At 37.7% G+C, this 20605-nt stretch overlaps 1 protein-coding gene across 1 annotated transcript in view; it reads right to left on the reverse strand.

Annotated features, from left to right (window-relative positions):
- Positions 1 to 20605, reverse strand: part of LOC123704473 (diacylglycerol kinase eta) — a 141033-nt gene that overhangs the window by 2773 nt on the left and 117655 nt on the right. Inside the window, exons 4-20 of the mRNA XM_045652871.1 lie at positions 16314 to 16459; positions 15748 to 15946; positions 14457 to 14548; positions 9486 to 9691; positions 8841 to 9037; positions 8282 to 8427; positions 7923 to 8034; positions 7044 to 7219; positions 6663 to 6750; positions 6162 to 6269; positions 5651 to 5847; positions 3995 to 5410; positions 3421 to 3837; positions 3030 to 3204; positions 2446 to 2675; positions 1912 to 2032; positions 1409 to 1567 (exon numbers count right to left, since the gene is read on the reverse strand). Coding sequence (XP_045508827.1) covers positions 1409 to 1567; positions 1912 to 2032; positions 2446 to 2675; positions 3030 to 3204; positions 3421 to 3837; positions 3995 to 5410; positions 5651 to 5847; positions 6162 to 6269; positions 6663 to 6750; positions 7044 to 7219; positions 7923 to 8034; positions 8282 to 8427; positions 8841 to 9037; positions 9486 to 9691; positions 14457 to 14548; positions 15748 to 15946; positions 16314 to 16459 — 4185 coding nt within the window. The remainder of the gene's footprint in view (positions 1 to 1408; positions 1568 to 1911; positions 2033 to 2445; positions 2676 to 3029; positions 3205 to 3420; positions 3838 to 3994; positions 5411 to 5650; positions 5848 to 6161; positions 6270 to 6662; positions 6751 to 7043; positions 7220 to 7922; positions 8035 to 8281; positions 8428 to 8840; positions 9038 to 9485; positions 9692 to 14456; positions 14549 to 15747; positions 15947 to 16313; positions 16460 to 20605) is intronic.

Below are 20605 nucleotides of genomic sequence, written 5' to 3' on the forward strand. Positions count from 1 at the left end.
ATTGTGTCTGACTTGAATTAATTGCACACACATCCGTTTAAAGCTCTTACAAACAACATTTAGCTCTTTTTTTTTTTTTTTTTTTATGTTAATAGCAGGCAAACGAGCAGACGGGTCACCTGATGTTAAGTGAACATCGTCGCCCACTTGCACCCACAATACCAGGGGTATGGCGAGTGTGTTGCCGGCCTTTAAGGTGGGTGTACGCTCTTTTCTTAAAGGTCCCCAAATCGTAACTCATTGGAAACACTGCCGGCGGGAACAGATTCCAAATTTCCGTAGCACGAGGCAAAAAGCTTCTTTTAAAGCGAACTGTTGTTGATCGCCAGCTGTCCAGATGGTATGGATGGAATTTGAGCTTGTGACGTGCTGTACGGTGGTGGAATTCAGCCGCAGGCAGTGTTCCAAACAGTTCTTCAGAGCACTCCCCATGATAAATGCGGTAGAAGACGCACAAGGAGGCGACTTCTCTACGCAGTGCTAAAGAATCAAGCCGATCGGTTAGACTTGGCTCGCCAACGAGGCGCACAGCTCTCCGTTGGATTCGGTCAAATGGAAGGAGATACTGTTGAGGTGCACCGGCCCAGAGATGGGAGCAGTATTCCATATGCGGCCTGACTTGCGCCTTATAAAGGTTAAGGCGATGGCTCGGAGTGAAATACTGCCCCGCTCTACAGAGTACACCTAATTTCTGGGAAGCTAACTTAGCTTTTCCTTCCAGATGACAAGAGAACTGCACATCACTCGTGATTTCGAGACCAAGAATTCCGATACTGGCTGTGGCTTTTAGGGGAGTACTTTGAAAAATGGGAGTCGCGATAAAGGGATTCTTCTTAGCGGTAAATGCGCAGACTTGTGTCTTATTGGGGTTAAATTGGACCAGGTTAATTCGACCCCAATTCGAGACTTCATCTAAGGAAGTTTCGATTTCGGACACAAGATCGTTCCGGCACTCAATGACGCGATCCCGAGAAATATTGCTTCGGCCGGCATAAACTGCATCACACGTACTGTCATCTGCATAGCAATGAATGCTGCTAACGCGCAGCAAATCTCTTACAAACAAATTTTATTCATGTTCGCCAGATGTAAAGTATGCAATCGATAAGCGTATGTATGTTGTTTTATATCTATTCATGTGATTATTCTGTCTCTCGCTCTGCGTTTTCATAAACGTCTCTGAGTAACTGTGTGCGTGCCATTGTTGCGTGACTGCGTCACTGCTCCGTTCGTGTATCATTTTTGCGTCTATGTGTTTTTGTCATCGTGTGTTTGCGTGAGTGATTTGTGCATGTACCTTATGAGGTACATGCAATAATGTACATGCATAAATACATATATGTATTTATCTAGATGTATGCTATGTGTGTGATGTATGTATGTATGTATGCGTGTGTGTGCGTCTCACCAGCGCAGCCAGCAGACGGCGTAGGTGCGGCGCGGGCAGCAGGCGCCCGTCGGCGTCCTGCAGCGCGTCCGCTTGAGCTGCGACGCGACGAGCGGTCGCGAGCGCACCGCTCGTGCGACCCGCGCCGGAACCGGTATCCGATATGCACGCTAGCTTCACCTGTAAATATAATGTATACCGTTGAATGAATTAATCAATTTAAATAATAAAAAAGATTATCTAGATTTTAAAGACTAACGGATTATAATCGCGATTCATTCATCACATTATTATTCCGACGCTTCGCAAACTTTGCAGCGAGCGTGGTCACGGGGAGAGAGTCTCCCGGTGACTACGCTTTAAAATCCGTCTAAGTCTAAAATTTCTAAATACTCACGTAAAATCCAACACAAGAAAATACTAAAAGATTATTTAATAAACTTCGTGTCTACCAATTCGTCCCTCCGCCCACAAAACACCACTCAACATAGTTACTATTCTGTGACCCAACATTAAATACGTACATGTTTAACAATGGTGTTGACGTCATCGAGCAGTGTGAGCAGCTGTGCCGCTTCGGCGGGCGGTAACGCACGCGCGACACCCACCGCTGCCGCTTTCTGCTGCTGTTTCTCGTCCCATGCGCTACACACGTCATATAAATGAAAATGGGCAATTATAGTTTAGCTAGTATAGGTAGAAGTATTCACGATTTTTTATGGCGGCATAAATTACTCGCTAAAGTTTCTATAAAATGTGTGTCAGGATGAACACGAGATGACATGAGTATTTAATTAATAATTAAGGCACTCTATGATTTAAGAATCGATTTGATTAAATACCTCTTATTTATTCATACATATACTTATCTAGATGTATGCTATGTATGTGCTTTCATAGTAGAAAAACAAACGAAAACATACATAATAATTTATTGAGATAAGAATATCGTGAGAACGCTAATCTGACGTCGCCCTATAACACCGCGAAATGACGCCGAGTTGTGGTACTATCAATCCGACAAAGCTATTCAGAATCCGCCTCACAATCCCACTCACCGCAAGCTCGTCTCCAACGCCCTCGAGCGGCACAACATCTGCGCTCTATTCTTGTGTATGATGCGCACACAACCGGGCGGCTGCAGCCACGCCTCGCCGTCCACCTGCACGGGCACGCACTCGTCGCCGAGGATGTTGATCTGCACCGCGCGGCATTGCGCTATGCGGTGCTTCTGAAGGTTGATCAGGCGGGACGCGGCCATTTGAGCGGAGCCGAATACTGCGACCACCTGGAGATGTTGTGGCAATGTTATGAACAGGGAATTATTACCAATATTGTAAAAGAATTAAAAAAGATTAAGGGCACACATACATACATAATAGAACATTGTGGCAAATGGTTTAAAATACAGAAAAAAATTTTGGACATACTATTTTTCGTGAAAAAAAATAATAATTTAAAAGATGCTGATAGAACATCTTGATTAGAAAGCTGACGCGAGTTTCGCGAGTCATTGAAAGCCATTCTAATATCGTACAACTTTCTAATAATTGAAATGGCAGAATATGTCTTTGATGCTCTAGAATTTCAAGTAGGTATAAAATCGATATTATTATCGATCTATAATTCATATCATACTTACTTCAAGCACACGATCATCAAAAGATGGCGCCAAGAACAAGTCATCGCCCCTCGTGCCGCCCCAGAAATTGGTTCCTCCCATGAAAGAGGGAATATTCAGCACCACGATGCCTTGTAACTCTGGGAGTGGTATGCGCTGTCCGTCGCACTCTAGTTGAACACGCTGACCCAAATGTCTGAAAGGAATGATTATAGATTATAAGTTAATTCTAACAGCCATATTATGCAAATAAGCAATACGAACTTATTAACATTTTTTTTAATGTGGTCTAAAATTAAAAAGATTCGGAAAGGTTCTTCTTGTTTCTTCAATATAATATACATATTTTTGTTGCTTTTCCTTTTAACATTATTAAGTTACAGAGTATAAAATATTATTCTACATTTCTTACCTATACGTTCTATTCACCCACTCCTTCGATCCCAAAACACCGTACCACATATAGTTTCTAGCCCGTGACCTGCACTTTTCCGGATGTTCCTCTCTCTTATTATGAAAGTCGAGCGTGATCTTTGCATCGATACCAATTCCAAAGTAGTTATTCATTACTGCTCGTTCATAAAAGCCTTCTAGCAGCGTTTCATCAGGATCCATCAAAGGACTGACAGCAGCGCATAGAGCGTCAGCATTTGCCAGAAGACATTGGCTTATGAACCCTTGAGTGACATGCGGCCAAGCTGGTAATTGGACTAGTGGGTTTATAATCGGGAGTTTTCTAGCCCTTTCACTCGAATCTGACTTGGTTGTTGGGCAACCGCTGAATGTACCGCTCTCCCCCCATATTGATGATACGGATGTTGAAAGCCTGCTTTAAATAAAAATAAAACTTTAATAAACAAATAATGGTAAACGAATATTAGCATCATAAAACCAAAAAAAATCGATTGTTCTTATTTAGAAAGTATCTAAGAGTAATAAATAATAACAGGATTTTTTTTGGAAATAAAGAATTATAGATTACTTACTTATCTGGTTCACCAGGTTTAAAGAGGCTCCCGCAAGATATACGTCTAGTTGCAGCTGGAGAGCAACTCAAAAACTGCCCATATTCCGAATCGGATCCTAGAAGCTTTGGGTTATCGGACTGACGACGTTCCCTTGCGCTTATTATGCTTGGTTCTGGCGAGTGAACGCTCAGAGTGTCTGTTCCGTGATCAAATATATCACTCAATACTGATGCCATTCGACTTGTACTCCTTATACTCTTCCTATCTTCACTGTGAGACGGCGATGGAGGTTCTACTACAACACTGACTTGCGGAAATGCTGGTATCCCTTTGTTTTCAGTATTTTTTACCTCTAAACTTTTGGGTTTTGGTGAATCTTGAGGTTGTGGTGATTCGGGTTTAAGCACTTCTTCTGTAGTCGACTTTGGTAGTAGGTGTTTTACTCCACTTTCATCTACGACGCGTTTCTTTACGCTTTTTCTCATGTGCTTCCGAAAAGACTTCCTAGCTATGTCACTGCCCTCTTCGAATTGTGCTAAACTGCAGTATTTTACTTGTTCTTCTGCCTTAGCCGCATTTTCGAGGTAAAACACTTTATTCTCAAACCCAAATTTTTCTACATCTGCATCTATTGGCTTTTTAATTTTCGATATGTATCTATGTTTCGATTCACAAGTTTTCTCGATGCTCGGATTCCGACTATCCATAGGTATGTCTGATACTGTGTCTGATGTGAATAAGGTAGTATCATCTGTATATGTTTCATTTTCTCCATTCTTGCCCATCATAGCCATGAGTACATCTTGTCCTAGCATTGAACTGATATCATCCATGATTGACTCTCCGTGTAAAGTTTCTGAATTCATATACGTCGTTTCTGATACTTCTGGCGAATCGATATGTCCGATCCCACCCTCTTCTATATCTTCTGGTTTACTGTCGATAATTTCTGATATTAAACTAAAGTCATCGCTAATGTTGGACCCTTCAGAGCTGGTCGCATCCATCTCCAAGTCTACACTAGAAAGCTTCCTCTCAGGTGTGCAGTCGCCACTAGTTGGCGCCGCTCTCTCGCTCAACTCGTGAAAGTGAACTTCATCCGTATACGGTTTGTCGATGTCTATAATAGTCAATTGGTCCGATTCATAAGTTTCTCCCTGTATTAACGATCTTTTATCACTATCGTCTGACACGACTAGGTTAGGTATTGTAAGACTACTGCTATTATATGTTGTGCTTCCGCGATCTCCATCCGGCCTAAGTAGATTTCTGCAAGAGCTAGTATCACAGGAAGATAAGTTTGAAAGCGAAAGGCGATCTTGGGGTGACGCGGAACTCGTTTTGCTGCGGTCCCGTTTCTCCACCTCCAAGTAATAAGCTGGTTCTGGATTAGTACTAATTAACTTAGCTATGTCTTCATCTACATCTGGAATGCTGAAAAATAACATTGAAACGTTAATGATTTTAAAGTTGGTAGCATAATAGAGCAAAGCACAGGATTTTTTTTAAATGCTTCATGTTAAAGTGGTTTAAATTTTCATAGTTTTTCCTAATATTATTATTATTATAATTAACTGAACTATTTGCTCTCCCCAAGTGAACCAAAACCATTCTCGAGCCTATTAATTTACAAGGAATGAAATTTTTTGATACTGCTTTTATTTTTACACTAACTTTTCCGGCTGCATGGAAGCTGCCGATATAGCGCTGGCGGCGGACGAGCGGCGACTGTCGGCGAAGGCCCGCGGCACCGGCAGCGCCGACATCTCCTCTCCCCCCGCGCTCCCCGCACCACCCCCGCCGGCTGCACCCCCCGCGCTCTTATCCGCTGAATCCTCCACCTCTTTGCATGTTTGCTCTGCATTTGAATCCTGGTGAAGAATAATTCTCGAATTGTTTATACATATAGTTAAAGTTATGTTAAGTAAGTACAGTTTAGTTATAATGTAGAGTTATAAAATTTGTTTAATCTACTTTATTAATAAGAAAGACTTGCAGTTAATGCACGTTTTAAATCAAAATATAAAAAAATTCTGCCTACTTAGCCTGCTGTTAAATATACCACTGTGTCTATCATTGCTCTTACATACGTCTCCACCGTGTCCGTCTACGTCTACGTTATTTCATTCTACCCACACCATTGTTCATACTCTACGTCTTCATAAAATCTCTTCCAAATACCCACCTGCGGATAAAGCATCGCAAGCGTCCGCACGAGCGAGCGTAGCGCGCGCCGCACGCTGTCCGCGCGGCCCGCGAGCGCACACCCGCGCGCCGCCCAGTTCAACTGCTCCTGGTTGATACACACCGGGACATGATATGTTAGCACAGCTTTGTGTTACTGACGAGTTGATCATTGCATGTAGATTAATGAGTAATGTACAATATGTAAGTATAGTTATTATATGTAAGAAATATTATAGTTTCGGTCGTGGACATAGTAATGGTATTATTATTATACAATAAACTGAGTAAACGAAATATCTATAATGTATATTATACAAGTTTATAATATGTACTATATACAATGAAACGATTAAATGCTAATATTTAAAAAATCTAGATTTTAAATTATTATGAAAAATTTTTTTTTGGTTAGAGTTACTAATAAGCATAGTTTTACGCATCTCATATTTATAATAATGTAATCATATTTACACAAAAATACGCAATCAAAATTAATCACCTTTTCAGTCTTTTCAATGCTGCCCTTTTCAGCAGCGGGTGGAGCCTCTGGTTCGCTCTCGCTCGTTGTGTCTAAAGCTTCCCATGACCTTAATAAAATACGTTCCAATTTATTCATTTGCTATAATATTGTGGTACCTAAATAATACTTGTTATTCATTTGAAATTAAATGCCAACATTTTTAGTTTATATAAAAAAGAGAGTCAAACAGTATAAACATTTATTTGACGGCTATAATGCACAACACATATAATCGACAAAAAAAAAACATCACCTGACTGATTACATCAAGGCATCCCGTTCACGACTGAGCTATTAATTACACTATTACTTACACGGCTCTTACAACAATCCCACTACAACATAACAACAACAACTCACTCGCACTGCGCGTGATCATGAGCGATGTGAGCGCGCGCGTGCAGCAGCAGCGACAGCGCGCGGCGCAGGCGGTGCGCGGCGCGCGCTGCCCCGCCCCCCGCGCGCTCCCCCGCTGTAGCTAGTCGCGCGCAACCCGCGCGGAGCGACGCGCGAGCCACGCGACACGTCTCACCCGACTCGCTCGCCTGGAGTTATTACATTTTATATGATTAAACAGGGTGTAACTGTAACATTTATTAGTTAGTAAGTATAAAAGGACATACGTAAGAATACATTATCAGTTCTTGGGATATAATATGGTATTATGGTATTATAGGTATAGTATGCAGTGAAAAGAAAAACTGCATTCATAATTTTCATACAAATTTTTTTCAGGATTTGGATTCGGGGTGTTTTCAAAAATAAAAATTAGATTATTTTTATTTAAATAGTGAAGGTATTCCTACGTCCATTCTCGTGCTATTTTCTCATTTGCCTCTACATTTAATTCTACCATCAGGAACGGGAAAATTGTATAGTTAAACAAGTGATAACTGCGTTAAAAACAACCGACTTCAAACTTGCACTTGCAAAATTTACAAATACCTACAGACAAAAATGCTCATAAAATAAAAACTACTGGGCCTATCCGAATAAAATTTTTATGGGACCAATTCGACACCATCCCGCATCGAACAAAAAAAGAATCACGTAAATCGGTTCAGAAACCTCGGAGTAATCGGTGTACATACATAAAAAAAAAAAAAAAAAAATATACCGGCCGAATTGATAACCTCCTCCTTTTTTTTGAAGTCGGTTAACAATCAAGTGAAGTCAATGCTTAGCATAACCCATATAAAAAACTGGTCAGTACCACAGATAATATAATTATTACTTTACCTGCACGATCTCCTGCAGGTTGTGCAGCAGCGGCGTGTCGTCGAGCAGGTCGGGCGGTACGGGCGGCGGTGGCGGAGCCGTCACTGCGCGCTCGAACGACATTATCGACCATCTGCATAAATAAATAAAAAAAATCGTACCTTACATAATATTCTGCCGGCTTATAACTTTTTAACTTTCCTTTTACAGTCGACTAGTCTTATGAAATGAAAATTTAGGTATACAATGTTCAATTCCTAAAAAAATCTTAAATTTTTTTATATGCCAGGTATTTTTTAACAATGAATTCGTAGTGCAATTAGCAGAAGGTGCAATTTCAGCAAATTGCATGTCAATTTTAATGACTGTAACCAACGAACCTGTCCAGCATCTTAGTAGAAGCACGCTCGTACCGCTCGAGCAGCATCTGCAGGTTCGCTGCGTCATCGCACGACGCGCCCCATCCGAGCACGCGGGCTAGATCGTTGCCCGTGCCCAGCGGTAGTACGGCCGTTTGTACTTGCCGCTGTAAGGACAACGTAAATGATTGAAAATATAACGAGATTATGGCAAATAAATATAATTTCGGAAAGAAAATATTTCTTATTGTAATTTCGATGCGTTGTAATCGAGAGGAGGTAGAGCGATTATAATATCATCTAGTTAGATGATCTTACCGGACCGTTGGTTCAACAATTAAAAATTGATATACCTACCTAACCATATTACATTAGAAAATTATTTTTATATCCGATGACTTAATTATAAATTTCTGAAAGTGAATTAAATCTTTAGTTTTATAACATTGCTTTATAAATGAGAAATTTTCGTGAAAGTGATCACCCCACAATCTAAATACTTTAAAATGTTCATGACAAGTTTAAAACTTACGACAAATCATCCCTTACAGCTAGAACAATATACACATCATTCACATACATGCATGTCCAGCTTGTCGATCTCCTGCAGCACCCATCCGACGGAACCATCCCCGCTGCACACGAGCACCCGGAGCGGGGCGAAGTGCCGGAACAGCCGGAGCCCCAGGCGGGGTCCCGCACCGCTCAGCTCGAAGACTTGCGCTGGATTGAGCAGTTGCCTGAAGCGGCGCAGGAACTTGATGCCTTGGTTGTCGCCTGGAAGACATAGGAGCTTCATTGTAAATGTGATTGAAAAACAGTAAAATAAAATGATGAACAAACTAAGATAGATAAACTTGATAGAAAAATGGAATGTGACAATAAAGCAGCCACGCTTAGTTTAAGTGGAGTTTTCATTTTTTACCTACTTAAATTGGTATACGTACAAATAAATTTCCATAAAAGGAAATAAAAATAGCAATATCTTGCCCTATTGTAATAATATTCATTGTTATATTTTGAGATTGATCCGAGCAGATAGATTTGTTACAATTTGTTTTTGAACACTGAGGTACAATAATATTTTACCCTTATTAAAGAGTGAGTATACTCTTAGCCTTTAAAAGTTCATATTTTAACCATACGTTGAAGCTTGTGCAGTATCTCACTCATAACTTTCGAACCCACTAAACTATCTAACTTCTATTCTTCACACAACACTGACCCGATCTCGAGTTAACGAACACAATGAGCGGCGACGCGTTCGCCGGCCGGTCCGGCAGCCAGCCATCGTCCGGTCCGACCGAGTGCAGGCGTGTGGGCGGCACGACGGACGCGCGCGCCGGACCCAGCGAGCAGGCAGCGCGCCAGCACGGCCGGCAGTTCGCGTGCACGCACTTGCGGCACCATATGCAGCGGAGATCTTGTAGTCTGAAAAATATATGAATAAAATCAATAAAAATACGCTATTCATTGAGAATCTCCTGGGATAAGGAAGTCTCTTCTGATAAGAATTTTATTGACCTAAAGTAATAGGTGCTATGGTAGTAAATCATCCAATGTCTGCGAACTACCTTTACACTGATTTGTTTGTTATATTTGGAATGTTAAGACTGTCCGCAAGTTGTATGCTGAGCTTTGCATATGTAAGAGTGACCGCCAAAAGTACCGCTGAAACTGTATAAACCATTCAAAGATGCTTCTCGCTCCAAGCCGAAATCTCATCCACACTATCCATTTACACTCACACAAATGCAAAGCACGTATATATGTACATAAGTCATAATATAAGGAATAATGGAGGGAACACTAAAACAGATAGGTATCATAGGTATGCGTATGTATGTACCTAATATACGGAATAATGGAGGGAACACTAAAACAGATATGTAGAAGTAGATTCAGGGCAAATTCATTATGTACAGATCATTTCGATTAAGGGAAAGTAATTATTATTCCGTAAGTGGTATACATGAAATTCAATTAAACGTCAAATAGAGTCATCAAATATCAGATTTCCATCTGTAAGGACCCCTTCCTTCATTGTGGTGTGCTGATATGAAATTTAATCCAATGGGCACAATAGGGTAGTTGGGATCCTAAATTAATTATTATAGGCACCTATAGGTATCTTATATACCTATAACTACGATGTTTGTCTACTAAATATTGAAATGTGTATTCATGTTTAAATCTTATGTGATAAATGGACCTATACAAAGAAGTTATATCAGAGAAATTAAAGAAATTTTCATAATTTTAACTAAGAAGTAGAATACGTGAACGAAGTACCTAACAAATCTCTCATGAAAAATACCCACACTTAATGTATATGCAATAAATATGCTCAAACTCTACCATTCCTTCTAAAGAAAGTATTTTTTATTCAACCTAAAACCCAAGAAATAAACTTGCAACGTGCCAAGGCAAATAAAATTGCGCTTTCCCCGTTTAAAATGCATTCGAACAGAGGCATCCGTTCCATTTCCCGCCAGAACGTAAACGAATATATTTGCCACAGACTATAGTAAAGAATTATATTATCTGTGGCCATAGACAAGCGACACTGCGAACTTCGGCACGTGTTACATTTGCACAATCATTTGCATAACGTTTAGAACGTCGCACCTCAGCTGGCCCACATTCGTAATGGATGCGTTTAACTTTAATTTGTTCCGACTGCGGACTGATGCATTGAGAGCTTTGATTAAACAGGATACATATTGGAAAGTATGTCTATCAAGATAAATCTCTTTAAAGAGAATTAGAGCATCCTCGAATGAAAGTTTAGCTTATCCCTAACTAGCTTACCGCCCGCGGCCTCGCCCGCTTTGTTCAAAACCTAATAAATTATTTACTAAAACCTTCCTCTTGAATCACTCTATCTATTTAAAAAAAACCGCATCTAAATCCGTTGCATAGTTTTAAAGATTTAACTTTTAGGCATACAAAGGGACATAGGGACAGAGAAAGCGACTTTGTTTTATACTATGTAGGTAGTGACGATTTCGAATCGGTCGTTAAAAAAAAAAATTACTTTGAGAATCAATGCAGCAGCAAAGTCAGCATGTTTCAACTAGTAAAATATAGAAAGAAAAAAACGAAGCTCATTTCTTATTTTATTTCTAGTAAGAATAACTCAATTTATTTTCCACATCTACTTTTAAACTTAAGTCATTAAGCGGTAATGTTGGTACTAAGATAAAATGTTTGACCTAATTTAAAACTTCTGTGAGCCATTACAATTATTTCTTTTCAAAATAGGTCTTGGCGAGATATTTTAAGGAATTACTCTAACGAGGATATCATTTAGTTAAAACAGTTTATAAATTTTATTTAGGACTAAGAACGCTTGTTTGGTTTAGCAGGTTCGTAAAGGAATTACCTGTAACTTGTGAGATATTTTAAATGAAATATTATTTATATTGTGTAGCCAGAAGTGTCTAAAATTTAATAGCGAGTAAAGTTTTGTACCGACTGACCTGTCCCATTTCATGTAATTATATAATCTACCTTCTCTCATTAAATTAAACCTTTGCACTTTCTTATAATTATTACTCAACATAATTTTTTCATCATTTTATTAAAATTTAATCTTAGTATTATGATAGCCTTATAATGGAATTTAATTTTAGAGCTGGCTTTTAAAATATAATAAACTTCCTTGATGCACTATGTCTACTTTTATTCACGTTTTACGTTTATTTAAATACAAAAGGTAACCGGTTTCTGTACATCACCGTCAGGTAAAAATTTCATTTCCAATTTAAAATATTTAAGGCAATATACAACGTGACAGTACGACACTTATACCTGTTTCATATGTGCCCCATTCTATTTGAAATTCAGCAGAGAACTTCTGAATCTTTGAACGCAATACCGCGTTCAACGAGACAGCTAGTATATTACCATCTTTATCATTTGCACTAGTTTCTGTATATTATTGTGACAATTTAGCCTTTGTTTCTTAAATTTAACCGTCAGTTCTGATATTGTTATTGTGGCTGTTATAAAGATTTAGATGTCTTTCTAAATGAACATCGTATGAAAAGTGTAGGCTTTCCCCTTTCCCCGTATGTGGTTGACAAAGTTAACATTTGTTTCACTGATTTAAAAGTCAGTAGTTATAGGTGAAGCAAGTTGTATTCATATCACCAATCGTGCCCACATTTACATTAAACTTCTGAACCTAAGAAAAGAACCAGGAAATATGATTTTAAATTAATTTCGACCAGGCATAGGTCTACCTCTTACTCTATAACGCTCACCATTTTAGCAGCTAAGTAGGCAAATAACCATAAAAAACGTTACCACGTTATAGTTCCAATTTTCCTAGCTATTCCCATTAAGACCACCCACGGGTTTAACTTCAAAAAAGTAACTACTATTTTATTTTCTGTTAGAAAAAAAAACCCTTTACAAAATCGAGTGAACCGTAAACGTAGTGTTCCTAAAATAGACATTCTGCTTCATTTTAATTTTACTTAAAATGTGAGAGCTATTTCAGGTTTCAGGTAAATCCAGACTGGATTTAACATTTGTTCAAAATATATATAACATACAGTTTAAGAAGCTTTGCTAGGACTAAACTATTTATTTATTTTATGGCTTATTATTAGGAAAATAAGATATATCATTATAGAACGGGTTAAAAACATTGAGATATACATATGGAGATGACACCGCCTACATCACTTATGTTCCGCTCAACATACGCCATATGGCGTAACTGCACGCTCATTTTTTATTTGTTTTATAGTGAAACGCATCAAATATGCCTTCGTGTGTGTTACGATATTGCACAAATAATACAAATAATGCGGTAAAGTGCAAAGGAATAACTTTCATCGGTAAGTACCTAACTAGATAATAATTTTTAAAACTTAGTTAGAGCAAAGAAATGGCGCACAGATTTTGTTCGTGGTGTCTCCTCCATACGTTGTATTATTATCTCAATGGTTAAAAATTCTTTATACAACAGTTATAAATTAAAAATTATGGATGTCAAGGTATTTATTTATTGCTCTTATTATTATATATCTTAAAATCATTAGGGACAAGCATGCTGGTAAGAAGCCCGAAAACATATTGGCTACCAATTTTTATCAAGATATCGGTCGCACGTGAAGCCGCGGCTTAAATCTAGCTTCGACTCCGTTGGAACAACTAGCTGAGAATAACGATGCTGATGAAAGAACTCTCAAGTATGACATAAAGCAGCATAATAAATATTCACATAAAATAAATATTCCGCCACTACCACGCATTTTAATCTTGCATTGTTATCCAGAGCGTAGTTATGAAAAACATCAGGTCATAGAAAATATATAGCTACATACTCTAGAAAAAATAGATTACATCATACAATTCCTACCACTCGATAGTGAGATTACAGAAGAACTTATTGGCAACGAAATAATCTCGAAACGTATAAGCTTAATAACCAACTTCGAAGAGCCACTCGATCAACATATTATCTTTAAACTAGTTTCATTACATTGTCCATTGCCCCTATCGCCTGCTGCCGGTACCTGAAACTTGGAGGCACGTGTACATTCGAATAAATAAGACGAACATATTGACAAAGTTAGGGGCCACGTGCCGACGCTCACGTATTCGACTATAGGACTTGACTCTAGAGGCTATTGGATCGCTCCGCTAAATGTTTTCGGTGAAGCCGAAGTTATTTGGTGTAGTTACGTACCTACTATTTCTATTCGAAATTTACGCTTCTCGTTCGTATGCTTGAACTTTGATAGTAATCTTATTTTATGTGGTTACAATTTTGTAACAGCTGTATATAGGAAAGATATAATATAGATTTGTTTAGTAGAACACTCTCATTGGAGTGATCCATCTCTATGAGATCGGAAATTGCTATATACCTAAAGCATATTATATTGATTTTCTATTCGCTAAATCAGATTTATTTATATCTTCATCCTGATTCTTTCAGGCTACCTACTTCAACTAAGTTTGGGTAATTTTTCGTGAAACAAATATTTGTTCAGTTCATATAAAAACTTTCGGGATTTTAATCTTAGAATTACCTATAGGGTCTATTTACTTAGTACATAAGTTCTACACAAATCCTACGTAAATATTTTAAAGTAGGTACCCGTTATAATGGGCGAAAGAATGTTAAGTTCTAGAATGTTTTAGAACATTCTTTCAAAAGAAAAGTCATATAGAGTACCTGAGTACGGAGCCGCAGGTCTTGTCGCAAACATCACACTTGGCCGCCACCGGCAGGTTGCCTTCGAGCCACTGATGCGGCATTATGATGTTCTGCAATGGAATTATTCGTTTAACCTATCATAAAATAATAAAATATGATTTTATCCAACTTCATTTGAGAGCTTTTGATCGTCATGTTACACAGGAATTAGATAAAACAAATGAGTATATTTCTTTTGAATGGAGTTGTAATGTAACACCGCATTATCCAGCGATTAAGTCATAATTAAAATTCGGTTTCTTTGAAGGATTCAATAGTAGACTAGTAGATAATCTAATGCGTCTAAAGCAAAAGACGCGGATTCGAATCCCTCTCTAGAAAAAAATGATTCCCTTGTATATAAAACATACGACTAAAACTCGATGATTAATGACTACGATTTGTTTATATGTTTATAGTCATAATAGTAATCATTCGTTCGTTCAATCGTCCAACACAAATAGGAGCAATATTGACATATATCAGCTGCTAATAGAAGGCCGCTGTGTATCGACGGCGGCGGTTTTATGAGGCAATAAATTTGCTACGATTTCATTTTATAGCCCTCAGGACGCTTCAGTGTAATTGATTAGTACTTGGCTGCCGATTTGGATTATATTATTTATGATATACACTGATGACATGAGTGACTATATAAAAATCGATCACTGTGAAAGATATTTTCGATTCTTGATAACAGATGAAGCTAATTTTGTTATTGTTAATCGTTGTATTAAATATTAAGTTTTATAGCATTGAAAAGCTTTATAAATTAGATTCTTTTTTAAAGTATAGAAAAAGTTCGACCACGGAGGCGTTGTCCCGGCATGACAAAAAGATGCGATTTCGATTTTTTCTATTCCAAAAATTTTCTAATGTTACTTGTATGTTTAACGTTGTCATGTAAACAGAGCATAATATTGATTACATCAAAGCTATCATGTCGTCTGTACTCTAATCTGCCAAAGAATGATTACTATTAATCCTTCCTTCCTTCTTTGGTCCTTCGAGCCAACGTCAAACTGTTACTTGCAGTTGCATGACAGGAGGCGCAGGCTTGTGCGCTTGCACAGCGCGAGTCATAAACCATTAACTATACATTGAGTTATACTACGCATCCCCTCAATGTCTTCCACGACGTGCGGGCCGAGCAAGGCGAGCGTGTTCCACTTGCACGAAGGGAGAGCACGCGCCGCGCACCACTTGTGCGTTTTGTCCTTGCACAGCACTGTTCTATAGCACTAACTATATATTAAGTCATACTACACACCCCCTCAGTGTCTTCCACGACGTGCGGGCCGAGCGAAGCGAGCGTGCTCCACTTGCACGAAGGGGGAGCACGCGCCGCGCATCGCTTGTGCGCTTTGAACTTGCACAGCTCACAGGCGAGCGCGTGCGCAGTGCCGAGCGCGCCGAGCGATTCGCGGCAGACATTGCAGAAGGTGGGACGCGCGTGTGTTGCTGTGTACCTGGTTGATATATAAAATTTGTTAATGTAATACAGACAGTAGACGTCAAAAGTGGATTTAAACCATATAATATGACGGAGAAACTATTAAAACTGTTTGTCTTTTTGCACGTGTTATGACGTGATACAATTAGGTTTAATTTCGTTAATTCTGTTTCAAAAATGAATTAATAATTAATGCTTGATACGGTACAAATATATTTTCTATCTTCTTTTTTTCTTGCTTTAATGCCTCAAGGTATAAACCACCTTAACCTAAAATACCTACCTAAAATTAAATCGATAGCTTTACATGTACATACAATAGGTTTTCTTATAACTTATACACAATAACAATAACTACGTCAATTCACGAAGAACAACATTACCAGTGGTGGTCCCCAGTGGACAGGCTGGCGACGAGATCAGCAACATTGGAGCCGCTGTGCAGCGCACCCCGCAGCGCGTTCGACCACGCCTCCATCTCGCCCCGTGTGTCCGCACAGAGGACCAGGCAACGGCTGGCTGTTATCACCTGAAAGAGATGACAGTTTTTAAGTTTCTGAATAAAAATGGTATAATATATCGATTGTCATCGTTCTTATGTTAAAAAGAAAAAGAGAAGTTAAATGGCAGCCCTATTGATAAATTTTATACCGTTATTTGTTTGGAAATATCGCTTGTTAGACGCTCTACAATTTAAATCTCGCTATAAATATTGGAGATTAAAGTATCTACGATTAAGTATGTAATCTCATATTGTTCTCCAAACCTTATCATATCCAATTATTATTGTTCTGGTACCATTCTAATAGTCGTTATCAAAGGTTAAAATATTATTCTGGTTCCATTCCCATATTCAATACAATAAACCGCAAATGCGTCCATTCCTTTGGACCAGTGGGCAACTGTTCAACAAGCAAATAGTCAACCGCTGAGAGCACTACGCTTCGAATTTGATAATAGTTTCAAAGTTAACCGCTCCCAAAAGCTTTGACGATCTCAGCTTGTAACCACGTCACATTCTAGTACCTACAGTTTATATTTGACTTGCCGAGGCACTAATGAAACAATAACAAATGTGGTTTTGTATAAATAGCACTGATTGCGTGTATATAAAGTGTGCTAGTTTTATGTATTGTTTGGTTTACTGCATGGAATATGTAGTTATTTATTAATGTTAAGTACAAACAAGGCATTTCTTTTCATTGCATGATCAAACCCTTATATTTTTAAGTTGCTTTGATTGAATAATTAAGATCCTATAAAAAGCTAGTATGTGAGCAAATTAAGTTAAATTATTTCGACGTTAATTTTCCGGAATGTCTGAATGAATATGAATCTTGTAAACCAAGTATGAATGTCCAACATCTGGCATACAGATTAAAAAAGTCACTTCATTTTCACAAGCAAAGCCAAAACAAAAGACTAGCAAGGAGCCTTCACCTTTTGCATGGCGTTAATACTAAACTAACCCCTGGAGGATAAAATCAATAGCCTAGAGACTCCAATCTATTGAAAGCAGTTAGGGTATTTGCATGTGAAATGTCAATCTGAGTGCTGTAGCTACCGTGATATTCTATCATTCATGTTTCAGAGCTGAAGTATATGTATATATATATATACACATAATATATAATATTCTAGACCTACAATATTTAGGATTAAAATGGATATGATTTTATGCTGGTCAACGATTTAAATTTGATTGGTCTACGTATACTTAAATTAAAGACTTACAGACAAAATCTATTGAATCTAAAATAACTAATTTAAAATAAATAATAATAAAAAATAAATAAATCCAACCATGCATAAACATGTACAATGTACATACATTGTTTCGTTATATTATTTATTTTCAGAATATTTATAAAGCTATTAAATAAAAAGTAAACATTTCGAAAGTGTCATAAACCTATTGGGAGTACGAAACTTCAATGTGGAAATCAAACTTAAATGCGAGCATAGATACATCTCTGATTTCTAATACGTATATTTATCCTACATCATACACCATATAAATCTTAAACACGAGTACTTCACCTTTAATATAATGAAAACTAAAAAAACTATCCAGGAAAAACACGCGACATCGGAAAAGAGCAATACAGAAATAGCCGAGAAACTCCCTAGTGTACTTTCAAAGCACGTGAGCGCTGTAAGCGACACGTGTCAACGTGGCCGTTGGTTGTACGTAGGTACGCTGTCAGCGCTGCAGCGGCTGGATGCCGTGCTTTTAAACAAAACACTGCAGGGTTGGCAGTGGTGGAGACGGGTCAAGGATTGCAATTTTAAGCGAATAAAAAAGCTATTTAGATATTTTTGTAGCTATTTTTACGCTACAAAAATCGCCAAACACTTTCACTTTTCAGAGAAATATTAAGCGTATTTTATAATTACAACATTATATTGTTTCTAAATTTCAAGCAGCCAACTTGAAATACAAGTTACCTAACAAAACTATGCTGAAACTTCTCTTAGCTCGGGGAATAGCTTTAATATAAATTAAGTTTTGAATCCTCAGGGATTATTTTAGTTTGCTGACCTACTCTATTTAGTGGGTACCTATAGATACCAGTGTTATGATGAATGGAAGGCAATATTATAGCTAGTAAGATGTCACCTACAAAGCCTGAATGAACCTTTGAGATCGAAGAAATGGTATGCATTTCATTCAACTATCATAAGGAGTAAATGCACACTTCTCTAGTTTAGGAACGTGAAAATTTGCATGGGAATCCCTTTGACATTCTAGGGCTTTTGAAGTCCCTTTGACATTAAAAAGACGTGATCTTCACTTCTTAACATAACTTAACTATAAATGGATCAGTACTATTTTAATATTACGATAGGGGAGAAACTATCTTAATTTAGCTTTAGTTAATTAGGTATCACCAAAATGTAACTTAATCTCAAACTAAAATAGTTTAATTGACTTGGAGTTTTATTATTAATTTGCTAGTCAGAATAGCCTTATGACTGTTCCCAGCAATTTATTTGTTGTTTACAGTTATTTTTTAATAATTTCTGGCGAGTGACAACCCTAGCCCGCGGACTCGTTTGTTAATTGTTGACACTGCGTGCAAATAGCCGCGGAAACATCGTTAGTAAATGGAATTCGGGAAACGTGCGTTACGGGGCGCGTTGTTTAATTTGTATAGTTTTAGAACGTTTACATTTTGCCATCGGCTGCTAGTGGATTTGTTATGAAATATTAGTTTGCTTTCGGTAAACGGAATCAAAGCAAAACGCAGATATACCTGTACATTTCGTATCGTTTAAACGTGTGTTTCGCGCGTCGCGTGGTTCCTCTATGCTTACACGGGATGGAATTCTGATACCCGAAGAGAAAGTATATTTTTAATACTGTAGATAGGAAATTTTCAAATCTAATGAAAGATATAAAATGTCATCCCGTATGTGTTATCTTAGGGCAATTTGGTATGTAATATGTATGTAATATGAAAAAAAAACCGACTAGTTTCACACACGAGAATGCGTGAAAAACTAAAATGTTATGATGGATTTATGGATACCTAATCCGCTGAATAAATATAATAAAGTGCGTCGTAGACAATCAATTTAAATAGGAAAAATATTAAGAAGCTCGAATCCCTCATTTTTAGTTATGGTGAGCTAAGCATGTAGATTGTAGACCCTTGCCCATCACTGAAAGGTTAGTATATAACCTTTTTTTCATAGGTATATTTAATATTTAACGATGTCGACTTTCGAAGCTCGCATAAAGGTCCCTATTAGTAGTTTTTTTGTGAATAATAATATACATGTTACATATTATATTCGTATCCATGTAAACTTTAGGATTGTGAATATTATTAGTATAAAGAAAATACGCAAATCCTTACATAAAACTTAAGAAATATCATTACATTCTAGCTTAGACTTTTTCTGGTTACTGCCATATCAAAGGATATTATTAAATTGTTTTCTATTTTCGATTGAATTTAAATAAGACAGAGGTTTTTCCGATCTATTATTAAAACCATACCATCTGATATTGACATCAAAATCAAAATGTCTGATATCTAGAAGATTTGTAACCCTTTCCCAAGCGCAACGCTTTGAATGTTACAAACATTTATTCCCTTTTCAAGACGAAAATACCTAAAATAATTATGCGCTCCTTTCACAAAACTTATTCCATTCAATTTGCCAACACAGCGTCTCACTGAGGCAAGATTGACGAGAAAATCCCAGCACATAATACGAGTGATACATCGTACAGGAAACGTGGTAGCATTTCGGACGTATCTAAATGTATTTCACCAATCAATGCCATTCATCATGCCCGTCCCGAGACCGTCCTTATACTCTGAATTAAGCTCGGATGGTATTCATGTTGAATACAATTGATGTAGCACATAGAATAAACTTTGGGTATCGTAAACTGAAAACATAAAATTAGCTTTGCGCTCGCGGTTTTGCTTCGATTGCTTGTTGCTATGCGAAGATCTTCAGCACTCATTCTATACCAAAATTACATATTCAAGTTTAATTTTAAAAAGCATTTTATTATGTTCTGCAGCACCAACTATCTCACTACCAAATTGATTGAAAAGAATGAAGATTGTCAGTTTGCTGGTATAATTCTAGTTTTACAAGTATGTAAATAGGTAGAAATACCCCAATTCGTCTTTCTTCTTGAATCTTATTTATT

This window comes from Colias croceus, chromosome 2 (genome assembly GCF_905220415.1).
Source record: "Colias croceus chromosome 2, ilColCroc2.1".
Taxonomy (NCBI): Eukaryota; Metazoa; Arthropoda; class Insecta; order Lepidoptera; family Pieridae; genus Colias; species Colias croceus.